General features: G+C 40.9%; 1 protein-coding gene across 3 annotated transcripts in view; it reads right to left on the minus strand.

The window, feature by feature from the left end:
* TMEM245 (transmembrane protein 245) overlaps positions 1-13,828 on the minus strand; it is a 104,039-nt gene extending 90,211 nt beyond the window's left edge. For 2 of the 3 annotated variants that reach the window (XM_033427473.2, XM_033427474.2), the window contains exons 1-3: positions 13,204-13,827; positions 3,767-3,884; positions 2,131-2,232 (exon numbers count right to left, since the gene is read on the minus strand). In XM_033427473.2, the coding sequence (XP_033283364.1) occupies positions 2,131-2,232; positions 3,767-3,884; positions 13,204-13,791 (808 nt within the window). In that variant the 5' untranslated portion in view covers positions 13,792-13,827. Of the gene's footprint in view, positions 1-2,130; positions 2,233-3,766; positions 3,885-13,203 lie in introns of all 3 variants that reach the window. The other variant, XM_033427472.2, reaches the window with a different exon arrangement.
* Between the last annotated feature and the right edge of the window lie 307 nt (positions 13,829-14,135).

A 14,135-nucleotide genomic window follows, 5' to 3' on the forward strand; every position in this document is an offset into this window, starting at 1 on the left:
CACTACTCATCTACCAAATAAAATAATAAACAAACAGCAACTTAATTTAAAAAAACTTCTGTAACGTAGCTATACACATACACGGAAGTGCCACAAATAGCCTTGTGATTAGCATGAAAAGGAGATGTGAAAAATAACATTGCAGAAGTATATTCATGGACATAGAAAGGTGCTCGTGACATAATTAAGTTTAAAATGCAGTTTACAAAACAATTTCACTATGATCCAGTTTTCTTGTGTCTTAAAAAGTCCAAAGGCATAAAAGTCATTAGTTAACATTTTGGTATAATCTGTGGGCAGTGGGATTTTTAATGATTTTTCTTTTCTTCTTTTTGTTTCTCTCTATTTTCTAGCTTAACTGTAACACACTGGTATTTGAGAACTTTTTTTTTCCTCTAAAAAATCTGCTGCAATTAGTAATTTGCTCTTGTAGTTTATGTATAACTATCAGAAAGAAGCAAGGGACAAATGTCAATTACTGTGGAAACTGTGTGCTGTTCAAACCTACCTCTCTGCTCACAGCCATTTCCACATGGCTGGCTAACTAGAAGTCCAGTCTGATGATCTCAGAACAGTGACGATATCTGCCCCTGCACCCCACCCCACCACAAACCCCATACAACTCATTAGAAACCTGTATGTTTAACAAAGCGCTCTGGATAAAGGCCACATGCAACCAGGGTACCTCAAAAACAATCTTAAAAAAAAAAGATTATTTTAAAAGGTTAAAATAATCTTTTAAAGAATAATCTTTAAAATAATCTTCTAAAGAAGACTAATCTTTATTCAACATTGTAGTGGAAGTTTCAGCCAGAGCAATCAGGCAAGATAAGAAATAAAAGGCACCCAGATTAGAAAGTAAGAAAACTATCTCCATTTGCAGAGACATGATCTTATATATGCAAAATCCTAAAGAAGTCACAGAAACTATCAAAGCTATTAAACAAATTCAGCAAAGTTGCAGGATACAAGATCTACAGGGGTAAATATTCATGACTTTGGATTTGGCAGTGGTTTGTTAGGTGGGACACAACACATGGAAATTAAACAAAATACTTCTGATTAACCAATGTATCAAAGAAGAAATCAAAAGAGAAATCAAACAGTATATGATCCAAAGAAAATGGAAACACAACATATCAAAATCTATGGGAAGGGGCTTCCCTGGTGGCGCAGTGGTTGGGAGTCCGCCTGCTAATGCAGGGGACACGGGTTCGAGCCCTGGTCTGGGAAGATCCCACATGCTGCGGAGCAACTAGGCCCGTGAGCCACAACTACTGAGCCTGCGCATCTGGAGCCTGTGCTCCGCAACAAGAGAGGCCGCGACAGTGAGAGGCCCGCGCACCGCGATGCAGAGTGGCCCCCGCTTGCCACAACTAGAGAAAGCCCTCGCACAGAAACGAAGACCCAACACAGCCAAAAATAAATAAATAAACAAATATGGGGTTTGAAAAACAAAAAACAAAAAACCTATGGGATGCAAAAGCACTTCTAAGAGGGCAGTTTATAGCAATAAATACCTTCATTAAGAAAAAAGAAATATCTCAAATAAATAACCTAACTTTATGTAGCTGCTTAATGGGCACAGCACTTTCCTTTACGGTGATGAAGATGTCTTAGAACTAGATGGAAGTAATGGTTGCACAACACTGTGAATGTACTAAATGCCACTTTAAAATGGTTAATGGGGGCTTCCCTGGTGGCTCAGTGGTTGAGAGTCTGCCTGCCGATGCAGGGGACACGGGTTCGTGCCCCGGTCTGGGAGGATCCCACATGCCACGGAGTGGCTGGGCCCATGAGCCATGGCCGCTGAGCCTGCACGTCCGGAGCCTGTGCTCCGCAACGGGAGAGACCACAACAGTGAGAGGCCCGAGTACCGCAAAAAAAAAAAAAAAAAAAAAAAAAAAAAAGTTAATGATTAATTTCATGTTATATGAATTAAACCTCAATTTAAAATGCAAAAAAGGGGGGTGGAAATGGTCTAACCATCTAAAATATTTGAAAGAAATTTATTTTCTGTTCAGAAAATACCACCAATTTAAAGCAGTTCATCATAGTATGTTTTTTAAATAAAGTTATTCTCCCAAATACTTCTTAAGAGTAATATTAATAGAATGCAGTATTTCTTACCAGAAGACTCTTTTCCATTCTGTTTTTCATAGAGGGTGCCCACAGACATCAGGAAAACAATAACCAGGAATACCGGAATTCTCCATGAGCCAGCCAAGGATGCTGCAAATTATTAAGAATTAACATTTTTAGTGAAATAAAAATCTAGCACTTGTCTTTAAAAGACTCAGTTCAGTAGACTGACAGAACAATCTGGCAAATATGTTAATAACAAAATTGTTTCACAGGGAAAAAATTTTTTAAAAGGCAATTGAAACCTCAATCCAGGGCTCCTCTCAGGAAGTCCAGCCCTGCTCTCAGAGGCCCTAGTCTAAAGGATTGGGTATGTGCCAGCTTACCTTTAAGAGGCTTGTATCACCTGAAGAATCAAGTCCATTCTAAAGCACATCCAGTGTGGAAGACCATCAAACCCCCTGTTTAACCCCCGAATGACCTGCATCAGGCACAGAACTTTAAGTCATGGTGCCTGACTTGATTTCCCGGAAATACCACTGGGTGTGAACTCTACCTCTCAAGAAAGGGTGGAACGGCCCACAAGAGCACGGCAAAAAGCTTTAATGTATCCTCAGTGTACAGAGCAAAAATGCTAACAAGTGGCCAAGGATCAAAAGCCTCTGCATTTCCCTGAGTTGGTCTACAGCCTTACGAACATACCTGCCTGCCTCCCTCCTCTACTCTACCTTCCCCAAATTCGAAATGAGTCCCATAAGACATTAGGGGATCTTGTTGAGAAACTCCTTTAGCATTCCAAGTCAGCAGAGCTAGAGAGTAATGCTTTGTTCCATATCAGACTCTAAGCAAAGACACACTTTCAACCAACTCTGGTTTTTATTTTATTTTTAACAATAAGTAGCTCTAAAAACTACTACTAATAGGCTACCTACTGCTCTAGGTTACTGAATTTTGTTTTTAAATTAGAACTTGATGTTTCCATATAGTTAAGACTTGGAGGTAAATGAGTCCCTGAAAAATCACTCTACAACATCCTGGCAGCCACTCAGCTAACAGTGAAGAGTCTCAAATAACGGGGAACTCATTACTCTGAGCAGCTCTGACACTGATCATCCTTATGTTGAACAGAGACTTGTCTCTCTGAAGCTGCTCGTTGCTCTGACATCTCTCCCAAATGGCTACAGAGATCTGTTTAAACCACTCTTTCACAATCCTTCAAATACCTGAAACCGGCTTCCGTATTTGCTATCTTCCTTACCTCTACCTCCTCCCCACCCCTGCAGCCCCAGTGCCCTTCTCTTATGGAGAGTAAACATCTCTGGTTCCCTTAAGAGTTTCTCTCCCATGATTTTGAGCACCTCTTATCATCCTTGACTGCTTAGCTACATCCTCCCTAAGTAAGACACTCAGAAACAGCCATGAAAGTTCAAGTGTGCTCTACTTTATAAGATATATTTATTTTTAAAAGACCTTTTTGAAAATGAACATTCCATATAATTAAAAGTAGACATTTTAAAGTACAATATTTTCATTCAAGATTAATGAAAGATTAAGGCAGAATATTTTGAAGGATTATTTTAAAGAATTTTAAACGCAACACATAAAACTTCAAAAAATTCACTTTGATTCACACGGTCAGCCTCCGCTGACCTTAAGCTAGACTTTCTTAGAAAAAGGGACCCACCTAAATGAAAAAGCAATATAATCCAGACAGGAATTGAAACTGCTCTCAAGTAGCGTTCAGTGCTTGCATTCCACTTGAATGAAACAGTCAACACATAGCCAACTACCAAGGTCCAGATCTTAAATAAATGAAATATAGACACAGTTGTAAAATATATACACATGCAATAAACATACAATTATACAAAACTTGCAAGCGTCTACATAGCATGAGAGCTGTGGATACAACACAGATGACGGTTGGTGGTGCTAAAAGGAGTGTGCATAGGTTTTCCTCCTCTGCTTAGATAAATCAAGTTTGGAAATAAACAGGTTTGAAATCCCATGCAGCGATATTACTTAAATATCTTTAACAAAAAATACATAAATATAGTTTTAATTTAAGATATGTTAAAGTTCAAAAACTATTATATGCATAAAGATACTTACGATAAAATATTCAATTTTTAAGCCATAGATTTAAATTAAGCGCTTCACCTTGTGGAATTCTTAAAGTTTTCTCTGTAGATTAATATTTACAAAAGAAAAGAAAAAACAAGAGCGAATTCCCTGGTGGTACAGTGGTTAGGACTCCGTGCTTCCACTGCCAGGGGCCCAGGTTCCATCCCTGGTCAGGGAACTAAGATCCCGCAAGCCGGTGTTACTATGAAAAGAATTTTTTAAAAGCTAAAAAGAAGGCAGCCAGCTGAAGTGTGACCCTGCTGAAATAATCTTGGTAACAGATGGTTAGAGTCCAGAGTTATACTCAGTTGAAGAAGTGTAGCTGAAAAAAATATTACCAGAGGAAGAAACAGCGAGACTTGAGAACAGAAGAACCAGCCAGGGTCCCCCTCCTCAGTTTTCCCTACAGTAAAACTAAATGACTCTACTAATCACAAAGCATCATACACAGAAACTCTCTAATAACCTCATATTTTAATAGAACACACACAAAAGATGGAAAGAATACATAACCTAGAACAAATGTGAGCACCAATAATTTATTAAAACAACCTGAACCTTGAAAACAAATAGGCAAATTAAAACAAAAAAAGGACTTTATGCTGTAATTCAGAGAGTGAAGAAAAAGGAACTGATATGGTTACTACAAAAGCCAGAAAAAAACTACCTCCTACTTTATTTTGATCATATCTTCAAAATACTCTTCGGGTCTTAAAAATGTTTATAGCTTCAGACCTGAGAATTCAGCTTTGGGACCTTACTAAATAATGATAAATTCTGAAAAAGGGTTAAAAATAAAGAAGCTCATCATAGACTAATTTAGAACACTGAAAAGTTGATAACCTAAAAGTTCAATAACTGGAAAGTGGTTAGCTCTGGATGAGTCACTCAGTAAAATGTTATGCAATCATTAAAACAGGCTTTTTTAAACAAAGACTATATAACTTAAAATATTCCTAAGATATTATTAAGGAAAAAGCAAAATTAAAAAACACATGTGACATGAGTATATCTACTGTATGGTGGAGGAGGGGGAGGAAATGTACTAAAAAGTTGTATTTAGGTGATAAGATTTTGTTTTCCCCTTTTCCTTTTCTCTATATTTTCCAAATTGCCTTTAATGAGCACTAGTTCTTTTATAATGAAAAGGATATTAAAATATTTTTCTTCAAGCAACTAATAAGATGAAATATTAAAGAGATCTTAAGCCCCAGATATATGAGCACATGGGAAGTGAGACTACAGCTGCTTCCAAAAAGTTCAAGCTTGTAGGACCATACACATTTAACCCTGGGAATTTAGAGAATTTGAGATATGACTGTAGAGCTCACAACAAAATCTGAGTGTAGTAACAGTACACTTATGTAACACTTTGCCTTGTTCTAATACTTTAAATACATGAACTCATTTAATCCTCATAACCACAGGAAAAAAGTACCATTATCACTCCCATTTTAGAGATGAAAGAAACTGATACTTCAGAGAGGTGATTTGCACAAGGTCACACAGCTAAAAAGTGAGAGTCAGAAAAGATGGGTTCAAGGCCTCTGGGGCAGCGGACTTAGCCTTGGACAAGCAGTGAGATGGGAGGAAAATCCAGGTAGAAAGACAGCCAAGGCCAAAAAGCTTTGAAAGGATACCACCCAATCAGTATCTTAAAGATGGAAGAGAAATCAGTCAGAAGTCTCTCTTCTAGAACCCTGTCCTCCGGCCTCCAGGGGACATGGGTTCAATCCCTGGTTGGGGAACTAATCCCACATGCTGCAGGGCAACTAAGCCCACGCACCTCAACTAGAGAGAGAAAACCTGCACGCCACAACTAGAGAGAAGCCCGTGCACCACAACGAAAGATCCTGCATGCCACAACGAAGATCCCGCATGCTGCAACTAAGACCCGATGCAGCCAAAAAATAAAACATAAATAGATACTATTTTTTTAAAAAGCAAAAAAAAAGAAGTGACAGAGTCAGGATTAGAACCCAGGAACCTGGCTCCAGAATCCGCTTTCTTAACAATAAGGAGAATAAAGGGTAGTGCCAGAAAAATAAAGAGGAAAAGCTGCTCCAGTATTCACAAGGGAAAATAAAAACAGTTGATTTTGATGACTATAAATTGCTGAAATTTAAAAAGAAAATGATCCTCAGCAAGTGGATGGTCTTCAGCAGTATGCTACACAGGAGTAATTAGCCCTGCCTTATTAAACATGTAGTCAGTAATTTAGATGAAAGACTAGAAGGCATATTAGCCGAACCTGTAGATTACCCAAAATTGGGAATAGTCAAAATAAATGATTCAAAAAGATATCCTGAAATTAGAACAATGGGCTAATCAAATAACATTAAATTTAACAGAGAGAAATGCAAAGTTCTGCTTTTAGGTTCAAAACTCATCTATACGAGTATAGAATGGGAAGAGGATAGCTGGTCAGAAATGTAACTGGCATGAATGCCTATTAATAAAAGTACATCAGGGAAAGTGATTGTTTCAGTGACTTACACTATCAAACCACAGTGGCAATAAAATTCAGACTGGGAAAGGAAATGGAAATCACAACACAGGAGACACAGATACAGCTGGGGGAAAAAACTGTTCAGCTTAGGAAAGAGAAGGAAATAAGATTTGATAGCTATCTTCAAATAGCTGGGGAAATGTCATCTGAGAGAGGAACAGACTTAATTATCTGTGGTTCTGAGGGCAGAAATAATAGGTGGAAATTAGGAAGCAACATATTTCAGCTTTATATAATAAATTTTTCTAATAAACTGTAGATGTCTAAAAAGGGAATGAGCTACCTACCATCGCTAAAAGTCTGAGCAAAAGCTGACTGGAAGTCAGGCATGACAAAGTAGGAGAGTGTGCCCTCAGTGAGAAGCTGAACTAGAGGATCACAGAAGGATATACTTCCAGATTTTAAGCCTAATACTTTTCAACCAATCTTCAAGAAGTTTTTGTTTCTTATCTGTATTCATAAGGAACGAGTATCACTCGCAAAGAGAGGAAAAAAATGAGAGACTGCATACTTCAGATTTTTTCAAAGAAACTCATGATCTAAAGAGAGGTATGTGTTTTCACCCAGTAAACCTGAAACTCACAGATAACCTCATTTCAGTTTAAAATAGCAACTTATTAAATATACTCCCCAACTCCACTTCTACAAATTCGGTTTACAGAAGAACTACAAACTGTGCAGATATAAAAATGTTCACTGTGGCAGTTTAAAATATTAAACAAACAAATTAAATATAACAAATTAAATGTCATTTTATAGGAGACTGTTTAAATTATGGTATCTCCAAAAATGAAATAATTATTCAGACTTTCAAAAGTGTGATAAATAACTTTATTCAATGACACAGTGTAAATTTATGCATATGCACATTTATAATGGTGAAAATATATACTCACCAAAATGTTAAAAAATATTGTCTCTGAATAGTTGGATTTCAGGGGGTAAGTCGCATTTTTATACTTCAAGTATTGAATTTTCTTCTAAGAGTAGTATTATCTTTATAAATAGTAAATGTCTTTACTTAAAAAAAAAACTTTTGACTTTTTTTCAGTATTTTCAAGAGTTTCCTCAGAAAAACTTCACAGAATATTATTAGTTGAAAAAGTATGGCCATTTATAAAAACACTTTAAAGTTTCTATTAAACCATAATGATTTTACAGTTACCAATGTTTAAAAATGTTTATCAGATACTAATACAAATTCAGTGCTAAAATAATTTGGTAGGAACACTTTCTAAAAGGCATCCAGAAAAAAAAAAACTTTAGACTACGCTACTATTAAAAAGAAAGAAGTATATCTGAAAGTACTATCAAGGAAAGATATCCACAATACAATGATAATGAAAGAGCAATGATAAAAGAAAGAGAATTATATATATAAAATTTTTGTTTTAAAAAACAAAACCCCTATACTTTATACATTCACATAGGTGTAGAAATAAATTTAGAAGGCTATTCACCAGTTAACAACAGTAACATCTATACAGTGGGAAGAGAAAAGAGACAATTCACTTTTACCATATAAACTTACATGCTGCTTAAATTTTTTTATATATATAACAAGCATGTTTTACTTGAGTCAATATTTTAAATCGCTAAATATTCTTTAACTTACTGAAAATAAGGATGTGTACATTCAAATTTCATACATAATTTCCAGTATGGATTCCTATAAGTGTGCCTTTATGAGAGCTTTTTATTTCTGTCTCTGAGAAAACCTGTTCAAGTATGAATTTTCTTCCAGGAATAAATCAATGAGCCACAGTTTAAACAGAAGAAGGCATACTTTCCCAAACTATGTTCTTCAGAGCAATGTGTCTGATCTTTTCAAAATATACATTCAATACTCATTTTAAAGCACCAATGTGTGCTAGATACTTAAGACTGTCCATAAAAACTGGCAACATTTATTTAGCACTACAAGTAAAGCAAATTAATAAACAATCACATTTTCCTTTCATTTGACTTATTGACCACATATACTTTTCTGATTAAATAAGATATTAAATGCATAAAACATAAGTAGACTTTGCCCTATAGACTATGTCTTTGTTTTATTTATTGTCATCTGGGTATTAACTGGAAAAGCAACTTGGCTTGCTTCTATTGCATGATTTTGCAGAACAGTTTCCTAAGTCTTTTACGGAGAGAATAAAACGACTGATTTCTTCCCAACTTATGGAGCCACAGCCCTAATCAGCTACTGCTTCGGGTACTTCATTCTCCTTTAAAACTTCATTCTCGGGCTTCCCTGGCTGCGCAGTGGTTGGGAGTCCGCCTGCCGATGCAGGGGACGCGGGTTCATGCCCCGGTCCGGGAAGATCCCACATGCCGCAGAGCGGCTGGGCCCGTGAGCCATGGCCGCTGAGCCTGCGCATCCGGAGCCTGTGCTCCGCAACGGGAGAGGCCACAACAGTGAGAGGCCCGCGTACCGCAAAAAAAAAAAAAACTTCATTCTCCTTTATTCTAATTTGAAAACTTTCACGGTGTGGCAACTTAAGAGTCAAGACTCTTTTATAATCAAAGTCTTTAACTGAGAAAGAACCTAAGTACCGGAAACTTTCCTCCTTACTGTTGCCAAGCAAGTAAAACATCCCAGGAGTAGGCCTGGCCAGCTGGCTAATGTGCATTTCCCAAGAGCCTTGCTGGCAGTACTACCAAACTCTGGGGATCTATCTGTAAAACTGAATATCCAGGAACCTTAGAAATCATCCAAGCTAACCCCACACTTCACGCAACTAGAGTTGAGTAGCCCAGAGACGGGCCCTGGTCTGTCCAAGGTCACAAAGCAAGCTACTAACAGAGCTCAGTTTAGAATTTACACTCTTATCTTTCAGCCACTGTTCCTTCCACTTCATGCTTCTTTATAAAGTAAAATGGAAACAATGTGATCAGAGACCATGGAGAAAACAAATCTATTACTACTGCAAAAACTGTAAATGTCTTCAAAACGTTCTAACAAGTCTGAACTAAAGGAGAGAGGAAGACCCAGAACACTCCCAGCAAAGAAAAACGGTGGAGCAGGAAGGCTAGATTTTTAGATTTATCTTGACAGCTCTACACCAAGGAAAGATGCCAAGGACCCTAAGGACTGAGTTATATGTGAGGCTGCTGCAACAGATGATTTTTTTTAAGTGTTTAGACATCACTAAGTCAGCACAATAGTCTAATATATTTGAAACTGTTTTTAAAAATTGCTCACATCATGGATGGTTACTCTTTCACTTGCAAGCAGGTTGGAGAATTAGCAGAAAAGAGCTAGGAGACTGAAGGAACCCCAAAGTGAGGTGAACAGGACCTGAACTGGAAGGATAAACTGGTAACAAAGGAAAACACAGGTAGTAAAGACATTACAAAGGAAAACAGGATAGGACTTGGAAATAACAGATACAAGGATAAGAGAGATGACTAAGGTTTCTAGATGACTAGAATCCAGGGGCCTTTGGGGGAATATGTGTGGTTAGTCCAATCCTGATATTCTTCTATTTTTTTTTCCTGAAAACTAAAATCAATTTATACTATAAATAAATAAACACAATGTATTGGGGGAAAGCTTTTAAAAATCTTTGTTGAAGGTTCTGATGACAAAGGGCCTTCAACTGCTGACAGGTCTGTTGAGTATCTTTCACTGACAGAATGAACAGATCAATCTCTAAATCTCACCTGAGAAATTCCTCGCTCCTACTTCACGTGACTGTTGTGAGAATGAAATAACACACATGAAAGTGCCTACCAGTCCATGGTAGATGCTCAAAAGCTGGATCTTAAATGCATGAATTGTCAGCTCTCCAAAACGTAGATTTCCTTAAATTCACTTTTCTCTCTGCCTCCCCCAGCCATACCTCTCAGCGGCAGCAGGCTCCAATTTACAGGTTGTTTAGAAAGCGTAAGGACTCTTTTTCTATGACAGGCAGCCCTTCTTGGGCTCACAAAACCAAACCAGCTGTGAACTATGACAGAAAAGTTATAGAGAGGGCGCCCTACCCAGTCACATGACCTTTCACTTCTTGTCAGGCCTTAATCAGCGCTCCTGACTGAGCAGTGAGCACTCCCTGTCTCCGCTTCCCAGGTACACTTTTAGCTCACCTCCATCCAACCACCCGCTCCTGAGAACTGCTTCAAGAAAACACAGCCGCAAGCTTCTCTCCAACTCAGATCAACCTCAGTTTAGGCTCCCTACTCACTTCTAATTAACTCATACTGTGTCTTTTATAATGGGGTTTTTTACCCCTTCCTCCCTTGCCCCCATCGCTTTAGGCAAACAGCTGAGTTTCAAGCCTTTTCAAAATTATTAATTGGCTTGACCTTCCTTCCCCTCATCTAACCTAATCAATCTTGGCCCTTACTTCTCTTCTGCTCATCCACAACCCATTCAAGGGTATGTAAATAAAATACAAGGAAGGGGGGTTTATCTTCAGTAAAAAGATATTCATAGCTCTATACGCGGAGCTGCAGGCACTTTTTCACATTTATTCAATTCCTCATCTTTCCACTATCTGAGAGGGACTGGCAGAAATGCCCCAGTTTCTGCTAATCATGGCAATTTACCCATGTATTCAATTCTTACTTTACTATGAAAATACAGTGTTCATATATGCTAGGGCTTTCTTTCCTAATTTCCTACAGTTTGGTGGATATGTTACTTGGTCTTGCCTACGGTAATTACAGTAAACTGCATTATCAACAGTCAAAAATGTTAGCAGAATCTAGAAATATGTCTGAATTTGACAAGATTGAATCTCTTGAGGACAGGAATCAAGTTATAGTAATCTTTATATTTCCTAACAGCATATAGTACTCTGCCTTCTACGTAAAAGGCATTCAGTCCACTTAACTGAACTGTGAAACAACAGGTAAAGGAGAAATAACATGGACCTGGGACTCCATAAAGTGAACCCTGGGTTTGTTCAAAGTCTGAGTGACTTTGGGACCGTCACATTCTCTGGATCTCAGAAACCTCTCCTGAAGAGCACCAGGCAAGGAGGCAAGAAAGAGTAGGATCACTTCCACCTGATAGTCTGCCAAGCCTCAGGAGGTGAAAGAGGGTGCTTCCACATCCCTCCCTCCTACCACAAGTGAAATAACCAGGCCTTTTGGAGGCCAAGGATTCTGTATGATAACTTAGCAGTTACACACACAAGCAGCATCCCAAAATTATGGATGAGTTGCTCCCCAATACCTTGCAATACCCTGCTGGCCCATAATTGGTGGGTAATGAACATTTATCTGTGTGTCTGTCATCTCCATAAGAATATGCTCACATATGATTATATGTACCTTGAACACAGAGCCTGCACCTTACTCCGTTTAAAGCCCTCGCAAAGCCCAGTACCTAACAACATACTCAATCAACTTTTAACTTGAACTGAGAGGTTGTATGGATAGAGCAAAAGCAGACAGGAGTTCTGGAATCAATCACCAACTCTACCAATAACCTCAGGCAAGCCAAAACCTTGCTTGACAGATAAAGGGAATTATTTTGCAACTTGACATCAAGGTGCATTGAACACTGACAAAAGTGAATACATTTATTTTTAAATGGTACTGCTTACTGATGAAACAGCATTCTTATGCATTAAACATCCACTTGTTTTTAACAGTCCCCAGTGAAATATTTGGATCAGTAACTGATCTACAATCTGGTCTGAGTTAGGAAATGTGTCACTAGATTATGCTTGAAATCCCTTCCAACTCTCAAGCTCCGTGATTTTCTAAGAATAAGCTCAGATGATCCAAGAATCACAAATATACCTTTCCTTCACCCAGTCTGCCTAAATAATCCAGGCGGGAGGATAATGTTGCACAGCAGTCCCTGCACAATGTAAGCAGTTCCCAAGAATAGACTGTGGTGAGAAAGAGGCCCACGAGGCTCAGCAACCAGGGAGGTGCCTGGCACAAAGTACATTGAAATCACCTGAACTGAGAGGCAGCTCTGAACTATTAAGAAAGATTTGTTCTAGGACTTGAGAAACTTGCGTCAACCAGTGCCCTCTTTGTGCCCAACTAGCCCTAGCCTGGTAAGAAGTCACCTCTCCTATCTGTAGGATGACAGGTTGGATTAGAATCTCTAAGGTCCCTTCCAGGAAAGTCCCACGTGAGCAGAACTAAGATGCTGGAGGACCCACTCTCCCTGACCAGGAGTAAATTCATGTCCACCTACCGATGCACTGAAGCCCCTACCTGCAAAGCGGAACAGCGATTCCTCACAGGGCACACGCCCCGCTAAGTGGTTCCGTTAGGACGGGGGCGGGGAACGGGGAGACTGTTTCAAACCACACCCGCACTTTGGAAGGAAGTGCGCCAAGTTCCTAGGGTGCACGGGAAGGAAGGCTGAGACGGGCACTCCCTGCGGCGCAGGTCTGGATCTCTGGCCGCCCCTGCATCGTGCGGAGGGGTTGGCAGGATCGCACCCCAGCGAGCTGCGGGTGTGGTGAGGGGCACTGCGCGCTCGCCGGGACCGCCCAGGGCCCGGGCCGAGGCTCACTCACCCACAGGCTGCTGAAGTAGTCCAGCCCGCGGCAGATGAACGCGCCGGCGTGCGCCAGCAGCACCTGCACGCCCAGGTAGCTGCCCAGGCTGTAGAGGCCGTAGAGAAGCGGGCCGCCGGCGCCGAGCAGCAGCAACAGGCGGCGGCGGCGCAGCGCCTGCTCGCCCAGGGCCTCCACGCCGTAGTCTGCGAAGCAGATCGGCAGCAGCAGCGCGGCCAGCACGATGGGCGTGTGCGCGCGGTGCAGGCGCTGCAGCCAGTGGCGGCCCAGCCGCGTCAGCGAGCTCTTGAAGGGGTGCAGGAAGGTGCCGCACAGCACGGCCCACAGCAGCGGCCGCAGGAAAGCCTCCAGGATAAAGTAGACGAGCACGGCGGCGCCGCAGCACAGGCACACGAACAGCACGGCCCCGGTGTTGTAGAAGGCCTGCTTGATGGGCTTGTCGAAGCGCAGCGCCAGCGCCGCCGTCCGCGGGGTCTCCCCGCAGCCGCTGCCGCTGCTGCCCGGCCCGACCGCACGCTGAACCCGCGGCGCCCGGCCCGGGGAGCCCCGCGGACTGGGCGGCTCTTCAGGGGAACCGTCGTCGGCCATGGTACCCCTGCCGCCGCCGCCGCTGCCGAGAGGCGGTACTGGGATGCCTGGCGAGAGGCACGGGCGAGAGGCAGGGCGGGCGGCCCGCGGCATTGTGGAAGTCGTAGTTCCTAGCTGGCCATTGAACGCTTACAGGACCTTTGGAGAACTACAACTCCCAGAGAGCGTAGAGAGCGCTCCTTCGCCCTCGGGCTCCCTTCGTTCATTGGTCCCTGAGGAACCCAGGTAACAGGTTTCTGGGCTCAGCATCCTAGAAGAGGCAAAAAACAAACAAACAAACAAGCCAAACTCCGCCTTCCCATCAATTAAAGTGTTATAATAGTCACAAACTGGGAGGAAAAATG

The sequence above is a fragment of the Orcinus orca genome, chromosome 6, assembly GCF_937001465.1.
Source record: "Orcinus orca chromosome 6, mOrcOrc1.1, whole genome shotgun sequence".
In the NCBI taxonomy this organism is placed as follows: Eukaryota; Metazoa; Chordata; class Mammalia; order Artiodactyla; family Delphinidae; genus Orcinus; species Orcinus orca.